Source organism: Drosophila eugracilis, unplaced genomic scaffold (genome assembly GCF_018153835.1).
Source record: "Drosophila eugracilis isolate 14026-0451.02 unplaced genomic scaffold, ASM1815383v1 contig_2088, whole genome shotgun sequence".
Taxonomy (NCBI): domain Eukaryota; kingdom Metazoa; phylum Arthropoda; class Insecta; order Diptera; family Drosophilidae; genus Drosophila; species Drosophila eugracilis.
In genome coordinates, this window is record NW_024572964.1 from 7,325,681 (window position 1) to 7,342,632 (window position 16,952).

A 16,952-nucleotide genomic window follows, 5' to 3' on the forward strand; every position below is an offset into this window, starting at 1 on the left:
GAATAATGGATTGCCTCTTACGGTGGCTCATAACGGATGAAAATAGGCATTTCCATGCTTTGGGACTTTTCAATAAACAAACATGACACTGCTACGAGCTATAAAATGGGTCAGATAATGAGCATACACTTCTTATATCGAAATGTCTAAGAGCCATAAAGGAATGTCTTAAAGAGAACTTATGGAAATTTCGGTGCATACAAATGGTATATAAATAAGCACATGAAATTACGCGCAAGTGAAAGGAATTTATATTGAGACCTCTCTCAGGCGTTAAAATGTGAAACGTGAAATGCTTTCCATATTTTATAATTTATTGGTTTGTATAAAAAAGTAATTTGAAGAAATATTTAGATACTTATTAAGCTTTCAGTCCAGGGTTACAAAATATTCATAATTTTATAAAAAAGAACTTAAGATAATCAAGAATTTCTTTAAGAAATTTACAAGCTATGTTTAACAACTTTTTATTAAATAAAATAAATATAATTATTAAGTGAATATTTTGTTTGTTGAGTTATTATTAGCTCTTTTTCCTTATTTTCAACAAAATAAAATGTATAAAAACTTAAAAATCTTTTATTGATTTAAGTTTTTCTCTCTGCACTTGTGTACTTCAAAACTTGGTCATGCTGAGCAGCTGGTTCTAACGCAACCCTGTTATCGCTTTGTGAGCACGCTTAGCAATCGGCCTTAACCTTGTCCGCCCGCCCCCTGCTACCCTTAAACAACCCCACTGGTCGCCGAAGGCATTAACGCACGGCTCATGGCGGGACTTGGAATACAACCAAACATTTGGCACGCTCCACGCTTGGAACAGGCTCACAGAGCGCCTAAAAGCAGGCTCACCTGCTGCGAAAGCGTTTCGCTCACAGATACAGAAAGTATCTGCATCTACAGAAAGTATCTATATCTGTTTCTCTACACACAGAACACACGCAATGTTCGGTATAGTATACTACAAACTCGTACATACTAATTATGTGGGGGGCAGATAAAAAAGACCAAAAGGGTGAAATGATAAAATACCGGTGTTATGCAACAGAAAGCTCATTAGCACTGGGCCAAGTTGACATAGGCTCGGTGATTTGTTAGCTGACTATATGTATAGGTCATACTACGTCAGCAGCTGGCTACGTCATGCAGTCATGTATCTGAAAGATAGATACGCTTGCTAGAGGGGCGTGCGCCGTGTGACGTCACAGAAGCCAAGCCCCAAAAATCTCAACCAATCAGAAAATTGTGGCCATAGCGAGCAGAGAACGAGCCCCCATCGCATGAGCAAAGAAAACTAAACAAAATATTCATAATACTTTTACGTCTGTTTGCCTTCGGATAGATGTGAATATTTTCTCTGCAGTTTTCTTTGCTTGCTGTTGGCCCACGAAAATCACGCGATTTGGCTGTTGGTTCAAGTGCAGGCACCAAATATTTCTGCTGACCCACCATAATTACCCTCTAGTTAAGACCATTGCATTGTCTTAATTCTTTTTTATCCACAACGACCTACATTTGAACTTGCGACAGGGTCAGCATGATGTAAATAGCTCCAAATTTGATAAATTCTAGATTATCACCCCAGCCAGCTGGGGAGGCCCAAAATCAATAATTCGTCCTCAACGACGACCCCAAGGTGAATGTATCTATAGATACGTTTTGGGCCACAATTGTGGGTGGCTTGTCCTTGGTGATTTTCCATGCAATTTCCCGGCCAACTGGTGAAATTTGTTTAAAAATCTCTGTTCTTTATGCGACTTTTATGTTTATCGTTAAAAAGTGTTATTTGCAGTAAATTAAAATCTTAATTGTAGGTCAATGTCTAGCTTACATAGTATAATTTAAAATTTTTTTTTATTTAATTGTTAATTTGTCTTTGTTTACTTACAGTTAAAGCTCACAGATTGCGAATAAAATTACGGTTCCTGGAATGAAAAATGGGAAATTACAAGTCAGAATGAGGTTAAAAATGCTTTAAATATATATTTAACACATTTAATCTTAATCTTAAAATTAGATTATATGAATAATGAATGTTTTATAGTAATAAAATTATATTTAAATTTTTAAAATATTTTATTTTATAATATTTTATACCTTAAAAATAAAAAACTTAACCAAAAGCGGTTTTCTGCTTTATTAAATGTATTAAAATATTAGATTAAAACTCAAACTATAGTTTAATTTCCCTTATTTTTCAAAATCAAACGTATAAATATTTAGATTTTTAATTTAAGATGAAAAATAATTTTAGGAATTGCCAAGTTCGAAACTCTTTCCTCTAACGGACATAAAGTTTTTTCAAAGCTTTCCTTGTCAAAAAGCTTTAATCCTATATTCGAACCTGTAACAATTGCTCTCAAACTGTGGGTTTCGAGTTATGGAAAATAAAACTGTAAAAAAGTCAAGCAATAGAAGTAAATAAAAAAACAAACAAAATATTTAACTTTATCGGAGAGTTATACTTGTATTCTTGGAACACTTGTTGCCTGATCGCTTTCTGATTCTGATTCAATGATTCACAAAACTAACACACAGTAGAAACAGTTCGAAATAAGCCTAATTAGATTTTTATTAAAATTTTTATATATCTCAGCTAATAAAACTTCTAGGATTAATGTACTTTTAATAAGTTTATTATACTTCCTGAATAATATTTTAAATACAATCTAAACGACCTTTTATTCAACAAATATCTTTAAATTGCTCCAACAGCTACCTTGATAAGCCTTCAAAACACCTTAACCCATAAATATTTGTCAAGTCAAATTTTATCACCACGAAGTGCAAAGTCTTATCTGCCCCCCCTCAAAATACATTCCAAATTTATTGCCAAAAAAAAAAAAAGAACAGAATTGAATGGCTATAACTATAACCATCGATCAAATTGCTTATGTGAGTCAGACAATCAGGCAGACAGAAGAAAGAAAACTGAACTGTTAGACATGTGGGGGGTGATTTTATCGCTTATCCTTATCACCATGAAAATTGGCCCAAAACATGAAGCTGCAGCGTGGCGATATTAGATCCACTTTCTACTTCCCACAAGGGGTTTAGTTCGGTATCGATATGGGCAATTGGGCTTATCGCCTGACCTTATCGCAGTTATGTCACCCCAAAAATGTATTTTGACTGCCAAATCGTTTTACGAACCAATAGATTTTCTCACATCGCACCACGATTCACGTTAAGTTTTCGAAATATTTATGTTCAGGCCACAAATCGCAGATCGAGTGCATTATTGATCGGTCAATCGGGGCCTAGGACTATAAGTACTTTGCCCAACCAAAAATACATTTGATTGACAGCTTGTAGAGCTATAAATATGAAATGAGACCCCCATAAAATAGTCCCATTCGATGAAGAACTGGCGCCGAACACACCCCCACAACATCATCATCAACGATAGCCGCACGCAGCGCAACCTTAACAAGAGATTTCCTTATTAAATTCAGTGAAAAAGCGAAAATATTTTAAATATCTGCCGGTCTACCTCTAGCTGGGAATTTATTAGTGACAATTGAGCGCACTTTACTTTGATTAAAAGAAATCTTTATGATCTGCCTGAGCTCAGATAAAGAAAATAAAAGCGTTGCGAGGAAAGTTAGGCCAAAGATATAGCTAGGCATGATAAGATTTGACAGGTTAATGGATACCACACTGGGGCGTATGAGTAATAGGAAGTGCATTTTGTAAAGTCAACAGATTTTTAGATTGTAATCTTTCTTTTTATGTGATAAAAGAGATATAATTGCTATTGTAAAACATTTTAAAACTGATCTTAAAGAGGTTTAAAGATCACTTTTAGGTTCAAAAATATATCACCATTTTCTAAGACAAGTAAGTTTTTTCGAAATAAAAGTTATAGGCTAAGCACCATTCACTGTTTTAAATTCTCCAAGATCATCGTTATCATTTTTTCTGATTACCACTTTAAAATTCCCCACAAATAATCTTTGAACTTTATTGAAAACAACAACACTTCGTCCTTCCTCCATTCGGCAAAATTAAATGAACAGCGATAGTCTATCTACGAGTACGAAGCACGACTTAATGGCACCAACTGTGAGGCTATTCTGTGGCTTAAGAATTGGATTGCCCCATGGACGTATTATTAAACTATGACTATGGCTATGCCGGCGTTGATCAACCATGAAGTTGCGCAGCCTGGTCAATGAGCCTAGTATAAATATTCTTGGCCAGTGCAAGTTCAAAGTCTTAGCTTTTGATTTGCGTAATGAGGCAATGAAAAAAAAGTGTGATAATTTTCAGATTAATTATATTATTTAGCTGCGATTGACATAATCTGTGGTGTGGTGGGATCCGCATGTTGATTTGATTGTTATTTATAGGCCGGATTTGTGGGCTCGTATTGACGCAGGCTGGAGTCTTGGGGACGAGCCCCAAAAGATGGCGAGAAGGTCAATCATTTGTCGACGGAAGAGGCGTGAGTTTTTAGCCTGAAACGAGTGCATTCCCCGGCAGTTCATTGGGTTTATCAGCAGCGCAGTGTAACGACGTCTGGTCCCAGGCGATTTCAATAAATACAGATTATTAATTTTTAATTACAAATATATTACTTCTGCTGGCTGTGCACATTTTCATCTCGTTCACCGTCATTTCGTTCTGGGATCCTAGTGACTGGAAAATGTTGAAAGCTCTACCGAGCGTGAGTACCAGTCGCAAGGTCCAAGCAGTAATCCCAAGTGCCACTGTTGATAAGCAGTTCTACGGTAGCTGCAGTTGATTAATACTTAACTAAAATAGTTGATAAGATGCTCGGTGAGATCCCCATTAGATTTAATGTGTCGCACATGTATTTTATTTGATTTCCATACATTATTAGCACACTTTAATCAGGGATCCTCTTATCATTACTACTTTCATGCACTTGAGCTTTGTCGTTTACACTCTAATAAAGTGGCCTAATTTTTAACATGATTATCGTCGTATTGAATTTCAAAATTTCACCTCCTATCAACTTATCGCTGAGGGTTATTGCAAAGTACCGTTGATATATCTTTTGTTTACCCGATTAATTGCCCAATTGCACAATCCAACAAGCTACTATCAACTGTGACGATGGATAAACAAGATAGCATTCATGGTAAATGTTTTCGATTATGCCGGGCAAATATTTGCCCCACTTGAGGGCTTTTCAATCAGTTAATCGCATGTTCTTACATTCCCAGATCTGTAATTTCATTTTTAGCCAATTTACAATTTATGGTAAAGTGAAAAATGACTGAAAAATTATAGACCCAACCTTTGATTTACTATCTGCTCTGTGGCTCGTGTGGATAGAATCAGCTTTGACAGTATGTCATGTCATGTGTTTTCTTTGCCTGATAACACCAAATAAGCAACTAGGCAAATAAGAGACTTTCGTGTCGAACGACAAACAAAATTCGAAATGAAATGGCACTTGGAAACATTGATAAGAAAGACCACCCAGAGAGCTGGCTAGCTAGTCGAATTATTCCACACTAAATTAGGAATTTTATTGAATAATTAACGCCTCCGCCTATTAAAATCAAAATCTCTTATCAATAAGAACCCAGGTCCAAGGTTACAAATAATAGTTTTGTTTTCAAATTATTTGTCTTACGATTTGGAATTTTAAAGTTCAATATTTCCTTATTTCCTGACATTCAATTTATTAGAAGACAAACTTAAAAAAGAACAAAGAATCTTTTGATATCAACCGACAGCAAAAAAACAAAACAAGTTTAGCTGCAACGATAATGAGCCAACACCGTTACGAAGCCACCAAGAAAACAGATGTACATTTATAAATACATCCGAAATTAATGTAAGGCCGCCTCCCGAAACGATAAATATGGAGAGTTGGACTTAAATGAGATGGTTCTGCGACTTGTCATTGAGAACAAAGGCAGTAAAATGAAACTGAAGCGAGTCGTAGTAATGGGCTAATGAGGCATGTACACAGAACTAGAATGTTTCACTATTTAAATATCAGATTTTAGCAGAATGAGTAGCTTATAGATTTCGATAATTTCTTACTTCTTTAGATTAACTAAAACGAAAATAGTTTAGTCCAAAGTTGAAGTGACATTTATAACAGGAAATTACCATTTCACATTTGCACTTAGTTTCCCACCCAACAGCTAATCTCACTTTTAATGATCCATTTCCGTTTGCCTAATTGTAAGCCAAATACTATAGGTAATCTGATATATGTCAGTGCGTAGCTCGGCAGGCCCAATAAAAAACAAAAGTGAACTGAAAAGCAGTCATCAACGTCAATGCACTTGATTGACTGATTGTTGCACGACTTAGTACCAGGTGGGGAGTGTGAAAATTATTGTTGACGTGACGAGTCTGCCTCAGATCTGATTAGTATTCCCAGAGAATTTACGGAAAAACCAAAAAACTTCCTTAGATAGAACAACAGAGAGAAAGAGGAACTAGTTATTAACAAAAGTTCAAAAAGTGCATAAAGAATTTTAATTATAAAAAATAACTTAAATGCTAGCACGTCATGTTACAGGAAAATAATATTGTTTACATGTTAAATTCATGAAATTCTTAAACGAGAAATTCTTTTAACTAACCAATAAATCAGATTAACTTTAAAACACTTCACACATTAAGTTCATATAAATTTTTCATTTATATTAAAAGATGATTTTAATATCTGAAACGTGAACGGAATTTCGTAACTGCACTTAACAACAGAGATCATTGATCCAGAGCCGCATAAAAACGTGTCAAAGTTGTTAATTTTAAAACCAGAAATTAAAGTCTTGAACTTGTTTCAACTTTGCTAAGCATAAAATGATGTAGAATTTCTATCTACTTAACAAAAGGGGCCTGGTCTTTGATATGTAAAAGATATTTTATGAATTGGAAATATATCCTATATCTATCTGTACATATACCAGCCAGCCAGAAGTCTATAAATATTTCTAGCAATAAATTCCCCAACATTTGCTCTCTGCTGAGAAATTATCTTCTGGTTTGGATGAAGGAAAATATCTAACATATCCCAAGCCATTGTGTGGGTGTCGCCAACTTTTTATGCGCCTTTGATTTCCCAACTTGACGTCACACAAATTTCTTACGCACTATTTTTAGGCACTTTCCTCTTGATTTAAATACGTAAAAAACGTATTTGGATATATGTGGGAAAAATGGAAAATTAGCTAGTTGAACTTGACAGAGAAATTTAAGTATCTTACTTTCGTTATGCAAATAATTGTCAACACCTTTCATTGATTAAAAGCCAATCACACAAATGAGTCAACATGGCCAAGGCCACCGGAATGTATCTGTATCTTGTAATTGTATCTATGTGTGGGTCACTGCAGTTTGTTTACATTTTGCAGGTGAAACGCCCCAGTTCCCTCTGACGTCACAATGATTCGATTGAATTACATTCCACCCACCGCCCACTATGCCACCCCTTGTCAATTACCTGTTCCGCCGCGACACGTGATGTTAATTTTTCCCTTTGCGTTTTTGTATTTATTGTGTCTGGGGAAAATCTCTAATTCCCCCGTGGCAATTTTCAATGTGCAAATTGAGTTTGCCGTTTTGGGATAGCATCTCCATTTCGCCAAAAAGAAATCCCCTTTTTAGCTGCTAACAAAGTAGCACTAGTAAGTAGTTTGCACTTGAACTAGGCATAGTTAATTTGGCGAAAAGTGTGCCTTTTGTGGATAAGCAACTTGTTCGTAAAAATGCAAATGAATTGACTTCATTGAACTACCCGAGTTTGCTTTCGAATTGGGGGAAAATCGGGAAAAGGGGGTGGTAGTGTAAACAAATTCTAAGTAATGTTTCCCCACTTATTTTCTGAGTTACGTTAAATATTCAAAGGGATTCCGGTGCTAAGTCTACAGTAAAATCAATAAAAAGTCTTAGTTAATATGATATAAAGCAGAGATACCAAATCAATATTAATAATAAGTTCAAATATTTCATACCTAAGGGAAGTTGTCTTTCATGTTTTGATAGATGATAAAGCGGCATTACCACTAACTAAAAGTCCAAACCTAAGAACTTTGATAAACAAACAAATATCTCATACATTGTTTCGTTTGATTTCTACCGCCCTACTTGAGAACTTCCTACCATTTTATTTTGGATCAGGGTCTATAAGTTTAAGTGGCAGTAATACCCATGAAATCATTCCATCTACTTATCAGTTGTTGCCAAGGCAATCGTTAGTAGTTCTATCAGCCAATCAATAGATCTTCGAATACAACTCAAATAAAAGGATAATACTTTTACTTTCTGACAAAAAAAAACTTGGAAATTTCTCACGATTCACCAAAGTACGTGACTTTTTTTCAATTTTAACATTTTATTTGCCATTTGAATGTAAGGCAGAATTTTAACTACTTATAACTAAAGCAGAAAGGCTTGATCGGGGGGTTTTTTCCAGATTTGTGGGTAGATACCTGGAAGTACTTTGCGGTTGGGGAAACTTATGATCGGGAATTCAACTTGAAAAGAGTGTGGGATCATGCCATAAATAAGTGTGTAGATCGTGTATTTTATGAATCGAATTTGTTTATGGCCCATGTTGACATTTGGCACGTTCCAGTGTCTCATCAAATTTACGCTTAACTCAGCACAAAGCTTTTCCCCCATCGAAAACGGAATAACATGTGGAGAACACGGTTCTCTATAGATAGTTCAGTTCCAAAAACGCATGGTGCAGTCCCTAATTAATCATTGTTGACTGTCAAAACATTCGGAGGGGAAGTGTTAAGACTAGGGGGCTTACAACCCCTGAGTTTTGCCCTTTTACCGTAAGAGGGGAATGCACTGATTGACTGAGTGCACCATTTTCAAATTAACCCATTGACACAGAATTGACATGAAAAGCGGCTTAGAAAATGTTCGCCTCTCCCTTTTTACTCTTATGAATTTATGCCATTTCTACACAGTTTGTTTTTCTTTCTAAGAAACTTATTCATTATACACTTATTTATGTGCAAACATTTTGTATATATTTATGGTTGACGCTCATTAGAACATTTTCGGTTTAAACTTTGACGTCAAAAAATATATTCCATAATGCTCAACAAGTTTCTTGAATGTTTTTCTGCTAATCTTTTTGATTTGTTGTACGGTTTTCAATTTCTCGTGACAAGTAAACCCTATATTAGACTTCAAAAGTATATATTTATGGCGCCAAGCAGATCATATTTTTTACAGTTTATTTAACAGGAAATATATTGGGAGAATAAATTTAAAAAAAAATTAAGCATAATACTTATGTTTTGTATTAGTTAGTATTATTAAAAAAGGTTAAAAATATTGTATTAAATTTCTAATATTTTAACTATAAAAACTTCTAAAAATAAATATATAATAAGCTTGGTCCTGCTATTATTTTCTTGACATTTTTAAATTATTGAATTGGTTTTCAAAATATAAAAATGTTTTTCGCACAAAATTCCCACATTATTAAACGTACATATACATGATTCGTATTTCTGTTTTCAAATATTTTCCTATTTTTCCCTCTGCCGGGTTATTTATCACTTTCTTCGCCTATTTCATATACATTCTTGTTTTCTGTTTCATTTCGCTGTTTGAAAAGTCAGTGGCTTTCAAACTGCATTCAAAAGACCGGGTGAAACTCAAACTTACCCGCCGAAAAAAACAAATACACGTGCTTTGTTTTTGCTTTCGCAGCTTCCCACTTGAATACTTGAACTTGAATTGTCCTTTGACAGAGCGGGAAAGGGGAGGGCTCTCTTTTGTTTTCTTCCTGTTTCTTATTTTGCACAAAGAAAGTGCACGTAATTATATTAAAATATACAGCAGCAGACAAAATTACAGTTCACATTCACGCACAGACAGCACACCGTTACATGGACATGTACGAAAAAATCAGTGGTTTATTCCGATGGAATCCTGCTGCGGATTTTTGGAACAGAACCGCACGCCTCGAATTCGCAAAAACGACTGATAGCGTTGATATAGACGGGCCTCCCTCGTCGACGTCGACGTTTGCAGAGGCAGAGCGGCAGAAAAGCACTCGAAAAACACCCATACACAGAGAGAACATTTCTAAATTCTATAATTTTACAAGTTCATTTTGTTGTTTGAAATTCGGAAAACTATTTTCTTCATCATTACAATTGAAATCCAAATATAAAAAAAAATAGGAAATTAAAACAATTTTTTTTTTTTTCTAATTAAAATGTTTAGAAAACCCTATTTTTTTTTTTTTAAAGTCTTTACATTGAAAATATATATATCTTTACCAAGGTCGTCTGTGTTTTTGTGCATCTACTTTTTTCCAGTGTATTGTAGTACGTTGTTTTTGCTGTGGGAAATTTACGCTCATGTTCTTGTTCTCTCTTTCATCTCCCCTCTGCTGGTGTTGTTGTTGTTGCTGTGCTTTCATCTTACAGTAAATTGTTGTTGTTGCGGTTACGGTTTATGCTTAAGTTCTAAACGCGCTTTAAATACGATAAACGCTACGTTGACGTCACAAATATTGGGAAAATTCAAATGCAGAGAGTGGAATTTCATCACGTCACACTACTCCAAAATGAGTGGGAGTAGGAAGGGTGAAAGGACAGGAATAGGCAGGATGCTGCTTGGCATTGTCCTTTGCAGAGGACGCGCAGCTTCTTTTAGCGCACTTTATAACGGCTTACGCAAGCAACGTAAGCTTATCACGTAATATTTTGAAGTAAGCTAAAGGATAAAAACTGATTTCATCAGATGTTGAAGAAAGGTGAAAGGACATTTCATAGAATCCTTGAATTATTGCTTAGTACTTAAGGAAACAGAAAACTTTATTAAACCTTTGGTTTTTCCTTAGATTATCAAAAAGTACTTATATTAAATTATTCGCTTTAAAAAAACATTAAACATCAATTCCATTTCACTTTTAATTTATTTAGATTTGAATTAACGGAACGTGTTCTGAGTCAGGAAATTCAAAAATTATATCTGGAACTGATCATATAAATTAAGTTTAATTTAACTTCAGATAAACCACCAAAAATAAAACTCAGTATCAAGTATAAATATGGAAATCAATTTGTAATGCTTTTGATTATCAAGTTAATTTTTTGATTTAATGTTGGTTAAAAGAAAAGGTACTGAAAATAAATAGAAACCCTTCCGATTCAAAGAATATTATATAGTTTAGCATAAAATTTATTTGGTTCCATTCTTTTATTTCTTCTTCAATATAAGCAACACAACTTCCGGCCACTCAGCTTATTTAAAATATTGATGTATATATATCTTGTATATATTGAATTCATTTAGCTTAAGTGTATATATATTCTTTAGGTTGAGTTATTTAAATAATTGAAACGGTAGTTAGTTTGTGGTGTCTTTCTTTCGATAGAGTTAACTACGAGTACTTGCCCTTTAAACTGGAACTGGTCTCATTGAGTTGTGATTGCATCAAAAACTTGCATTTTTCCTTTGGTTAACATTTCACTTTTCATCTCGCCCTCCCGCTTACTTTGCTAGACATTATGATATAGTTGTAACATATTTAAAGCATTCAATTGTCATCTTATTCGAGTCTACATTCCAAATTTCTCTGCCTCACTTCGACTTTGACTGAGATTCAGTTGGTTCTGTATTGAAGCCACAGAATTTCCATTTGGCCTGAAACAGCTTGAAGAGATTTGTGTACTTTCCGAGTATATTGGCAAGATCATCATGGTTACTGGTGGCAGCGTTGTTGCACAGCATTCCGCTTAAGTAACTGGCTATGTTGGCGATATCAACGCCATAAGGATGGAGCACCAGATAGGCGGAGGCTAAAGCAATTATCTTGGCCTCTGATAGGACAAGGGATTTGAAGGTTATCTGAAATAAAGATGAGAAAGTAAAGGGATAAGTAAGTACGTTAAAATAGCTAAACAAATCTCAACTCACATCTTCTCCTGGCGATTTCGGAGTGCCCTCCTTGCTGGATTTGTTCACAGTCTCCTCATTATTAGACTTTGAACTATCTTCTATAATTGACTCAATTTCTTTGATTTCCGTAGAATCCTTAGCAGGCTCTTGCTTTTCATCGTCCTCGATCTCATGAATCTCCACTACACCGCTTTGGTGCTCTATGATGCGCACATCATCGTCTACTTTATCGATATCTATTATTTCCGGTTCCGGTTGTGGCTGTTGCCGGATAATTTCCGCCTCTTCCTGACTACATGAGTCTCCGCTGCTGCAATCTAGATTTGACGCGTTAGAAGCATTTGAGGCTGCGGTACTATTTGCCTCTTTGTCCTTTAACTTGTCAACCGTCTCCTTGATCTTGGTCTTCAAGAGAAGTTGCTTGACGCCGGCATCTTTGAGATTCCGCTCCAGCTGCTCAATGATCTTTGTGTCCTTCTGTTCGCGTAGCTTCGTCTGGAGCAGCTGAGTTTGCATGTTACGAATAGTTTCCTGAAGAACCTTTATCTGTTTCTCACGCTGGACATAATCACTGCGCTCCAGGGTCATCTCATGTCGAATGGCCTCCAGTTGACAACGCAGTGAGTCGTTCTCGTCCTGATAGTTAGTTGGATTTAGTAGATGCTTCTAAGTTTTAATTGTGACTTTTATTACCTTTAAACCCTCACTGTCATAGCGAATTCGCTTGGCGCTGGGTCCGCGTCTCTCGTAGTCACGCTCATCGTCTGAGATTTCCATTTCATCATCGTCGGTGATCTGGACAGTTCGAAGTTCCTGTATGGCATGCGAAAAGAACCTTAATTAATTTTCCATTTCGACTATTTGAAGGGGTTCTTTTTGGTTTCTGTTCCATTGCTTACAAAATTATATATAAACTATAACCTAGCTATAAAATTTGTGTATTTAAAGAATGCATCAAATTTGTTTCCTGTTTAACGACTCTGTTCTGGTCCGCTTACTTACCTCGCCACATATTCAAAAAGTTTTAGAATTCGTTTCGATTAATTTCTTTTTGCTATTAATAATTAATTTGTATTTGTTGCACAAATTATGTTTCTCAGCAGCAAAGTGTTTTAGTTCTTCCTTTTGCTATTTACCACAACCAATCGATTTCACTGAGTGCCCATTAAAGCCTCAATATTTTGCTATTAAATTGCAATTCCAATTGAACATTGAAGGATTGTTTGACACTCAGCTAAAGTTTACGTTTAGTTCAAAGTATTTAAAGCTTATTGGAAATGTTATGCAAATGCTTAGTTAAAAATGGATAAAGTCCATAAACAAATGATATTAAAGCGAAGAAAATATAGACTAAAGCATTACAGATAAAGAGAGCAAAAGCTATAAATGTGAAAAGACCTGATAGAAAAAGACTTATGAGGGATTATGAATAGGAAACTGTCTAAAATATTGGATTAACTACAAAGAATAAACTTTTCAAGAACTTAAAAATAAATTCTAAACAGTTTCCATTGCAATAATCTTATTTTTATTACTAACTCTACATAAGTTAAATGATAAGTTAACCAATTTCTTCACTTGCAAATTACATCTACATTAAAATATTTATTTTGTTTTAATTTTATTAAATGACATCACAAACTAATATGGGAATTTCGATAATCATAAGTATAAACAACTAAATGAAGTATTAATGCACGGGACAAATACGGGGAATTAACAATTAATCAAGAGCAATTAGCAGCTATAAGCGTCAGCAATCAAATCGAACATTATGATTATATAGGAAGGGTAAATAATGGGCGACATGCAGACTGAAACTGATAACACAAAAACATGAGTTAGTTTAATGGTTAAAACAACTACAGGAATACCACAACAACAACGACAACATCAACAAGAACGGATACAACGGATATGAAATTATTGGACAGTAAATGACATTTGATTTTTGAATACACATTTTGCAACATCTTTGAGGTTGTTCGTATTTGATTACTTGAACATTTTAGTACGTACCGTGGCTAACTTCTTCCATTGATCGATGTTTTTTCTTTGGGCTTTGGTGAAATGGTCCCAAACCTTCTTGTGACTAGCGGCATTGAACACTTTTTCAATCTGAGTGACTGAACAATAATGCAATAATATATAATAATATTAAGGGAGGACAGAGGGTATTTTTTTTGTTTTTGTTTTTTTTTTCAGTTTTGCTCTTCACCTTTGTCAAACTAGACTTGTTCATTTTGAGAATAAAATGAGTGAGAAATGAAAAATTGAATTAAACTACAGGAGAGACCCTCGCATAGCAATTATTTATATGTAAAATAGTTACGGTTATTTAAGGTTTATATATTATTAGGTACAATCTAGAGAGAATACAACAGCGTGATTACCTATCTTTATGTTTGTCCAAGGAGTCTGAGAGTTTTATCTTTTTGGATCTACAAAGTAAGTTTAGTCCTTTACTATACCAACGGATTTCTTGAATTTTCTCTCTGCCTTGCAGCTTACAAACCTTTGGGCCAAATAAGACTTAAGACTTTTGTGTTGGTGTCGAGACACAGTGAAAGTGAGTGAGAATCAGCCGCACAGTGGAACGAATCAGTGAATCGGGCGATCAACGTGGTGCATCACAGAATCGTTAATTAACTTAGCTGCAGCAACTATATCTTACACGAGGAATAGACTGATTTGTATACCTTGTTTTCAAATTCTTGGTTATATAATATTTTAAGTTATAACTTTAATCTTCTTTATAATGTGAATATTACCTTTATATTTTCTAGTTAGATCTGCTTTAGTTTGAATCTATTTAATCAAAGGCAAACGGTGTTGTCAAGGCCTGATTTCATGATGATAATTTTAGTTTAATGTGTTAAAATGATATTCTATATTAAGTAAACCTCGATGATTGCCCCATCCAATGACTTTGGCTGTGCGTCGGCTTTGGGCATCGTCCTTTTTGGCTGGGCTTTACCTGATCCTGTTTGGATTCTTTGGGCTTGCTCCTTCGACTTTGGCGAGCAAATTTTAGACGGTAAATTCTTATATGGAGTTTTGGCATTTAACAATTCGATGACTATATTTGCTAAAGAGTGTGTTGGTTGGGTGGGCATAAGGTGTAGGTTTATGTGTGTATGTATGTGTTTGGGTGTGTAGTACGCTGGTAGATTGTTCAGATATACAGACGCTAAAAGGCTAACCCGGGCGCAACGAAAACAGAAAAATAGAATTTCAAAGTGGGAGCGGCACCTAAATTCCCGTCTAGAGCTAGAGCTAAGAAAGCTGGTCTTCTGCCCTTAAAGGCCGAAATACTTACATTGCGTGGACATGGTGCCCATTTGATTGCGATAGCTGTCTCTAGCCTTCTTAAGGTCCTCCTCCAGTTGCAGTTTGTCGGCATGAAGTCTTCGCACATGGGCATGAGTGCTCTGGATCATCGAGTAGAAGACATTGGCATTGCGTTTGGTGCAATCTCCACGTTCTAGCCAGGCGGTGATCGTCTGAATGGCCTTCACGAAAGTCTCGTTGGTGCGTAGGTGCTCCGCCACGGCCGTGGCCTCATGATCCGTATAGTGTGGTATTGGTGGCGGCGACTGCGATCGCATCCTGTCAATCGACATGCGCTCACGATGACGCTGTTCCCTTTGATGCTGCCTTTGCCTGCATTCGTAATCGTATTGATCATCCCGTGCCTGGGCATAGTCCACATGCAAGCGCCCGAAGTTGGGTGGCTCATTTAGCGCCGATATACGCAATCTATAACCAGATAAGTAGATGGCTCTATCTATTGCTCCCTCCTGGCGGTAGCGTATATGGCAGAAGTTCTTCTTGGACATGCGCAACGTAGTGATTTCACCGCAAGACTCGAAAATCTCGCGTATCACCTCCTCGGTTATGTTTTCCGGCAGTCCACCCACAAATACTGTCCGGCAGCCAGGAGGTCGCTCCCTTATTGTGGGTGGTGGAGCATTCGGATTGGGTGGAAACAGGATGCAGTTCTTGGTCTTGATGACCTCCTTCAGACCAGCTGGTGTAACGCCATCTGAGGGATAGTTTTGATAGAGATACATTTTCTTCTTGTTTGGTTTTCTTACCAGCACTAAGTGATCCTTCTAGACCGGCTCCTGCTTCTGTGGTCATTCCTGCGGCTGCTGCCGCTGCATAGTGCATCTGTTGCATTTGCTGCATGGCCGCTGCCATCATAGCTGTGGGATCCATTAGCATTTGGGCATTGGCGGAATTGCCTCCTGAATTTGCTGATGAGTTTCCACCTCCTGTTGATGATGCACTTCCCGGGGCAGGAGCCCCACCCGCCTGGGCAGCCGGAAAATAGAGATATCCAGGTGGCGTGTGCATCAAGCCATTGAGATATAGTTGCGCCGAATCGGGTAGTGTAAGCGATGAGGAGGCCTGCATTTTGGGTTCCTTAGGAACCGTCGTTGAGCTTACATCTGTTGAATGCTCATTTTCATTTTCCAGATCCATGGGCGCACTTCCCTGCGGTTGCTGTTGTGGTTTTACCATCTTATTTTGGTTTTGCTTGGGTGGCGAGGAGGGATTTCCCACGATCGAGGTTGTCGTGGCAGCTGTGGAAATTGCGGCCGCAAGTTGGTTGAGGAAATTTGGGTGATTTGGCAAACTGACGCCATTCGGCATGGTCCCAAAGAGCGGTACTAAAAATAAGAATAAATGAAATATTTCGATTTATAGTCAAGAGGAAAGGCCCAAGCGAAGCCGGTAGCAAAACAAAATAGCCAATCAGCTGAGAGACCCAAATTTTCGATAGCACCAGAAAACTGGGGGTGGCAGGGCTCCAAAATGGCGTAAGTACCCCGCTGATAAAAGTTACTTTATACTAAAATACGGCGGTCCCTGACTTTTCTGAATAGTTATTTAGCTTTCATTTGTTTTGCTACACATATTGAGGGCTTTTTTAACTCATTATCTTATCACTTACGCATATTAACGCCCCAATAATTGTACGACAGGTAGTGGTAAAAAAATAATTATTCTTAGAGATAAACGATTGCTTGCATATGGTCACCCTGCGATATATATCGAGTACTACCAGTTTTTTC

The 16,952-nt window shown here is 36.5% G+C and overlaps 2 protein-coding genes across 3 annotated transcripts in view; both read right to left on the reverse strand.

Moving 5' to 3' along the window:
- The window catches only part of LOC108107886 (facilitated trehalose transporter Tret1), an 18,641-nt gene extending 8,701 nt beyond the window's left edge, over positions 1–9,940 (reverse strand). Inside the window, exons 1-2 of the mRNA XM_017215674.2 lie at positions 9,625–9,940; positions 1,886–1,922 (exon numbers count right to left, since the gene is read on the reverse strand). The gene's annotated coding sequence lies outside the window, so the exon portion shown is untranslated. The remainder of the gene's footprint in view (positions 1–1,885; positions 1,923–9,624) is intronic.
- A 1,195-nt stretch (positions 9,941–11,135) lies between these two features.
- On the reverse strand, positions 11,136–16,933 carry LOC108108026 (ecto-NOX disulfide-thiol exchanger 2). 2 transcript variants are annotated; one of them, XM_017215890.2, is made up of 7 exons: positions 16,832–16,932; positions 15,969–16,547; positions 15,191–15,916; positions 13,891–13,997; positions 12,565–12,684; positions 11,890–12,507; positions 11,136–11,820 (listed from the first exon to the last, which is right to left on the reverse strand). In XM_017215890.2, exons 1-7 carry the CDS (start codon positions 16,833–16,835, stop codon positions 11,554–11,556), a joined length of 2,421 nt encoding a protein of 806 aa, XP_017071379.1. In that variant the 5' UTR covers positions 16,836–16,932; the 3' UTR covers positions 11,136–11,553. The 2 variants fall into 2 exon arrangements, with proteins under 2 accessions (XP_017071379.1, XP_017071380.1); XM_017215891.1 differs by lacking the exons at positions 11,136–11,820; positions 11,890–12,507; positions 13,891–13,997 and having other exon boundaries at positions 12,599–12,684; positions 16,832–16,933.
- Between the last annotated feature and the right edge of the window lie 19 nt (positions 16,934–16,952).

Excerpts from the sequence above, each read along its gene's own strand:
- LOC108108026 (XM_017215890.2), bottom strand. Across the intron at positions 13,998-15,190 it reads GGGCACCATGTCCACGCAAT|TCACTCAGATTGAAAAAGTG; the intron begins GTAAGTATTTCG and ends ATTATTGTTCAG. Across the intron at positions 12,685-13,890 it reads AATGGAAGAAGTTAGCCACG|GAACTTCGAACTGTCCAGAT; the intron begins GTACGTACTAAA and ends CATGCCATACAG.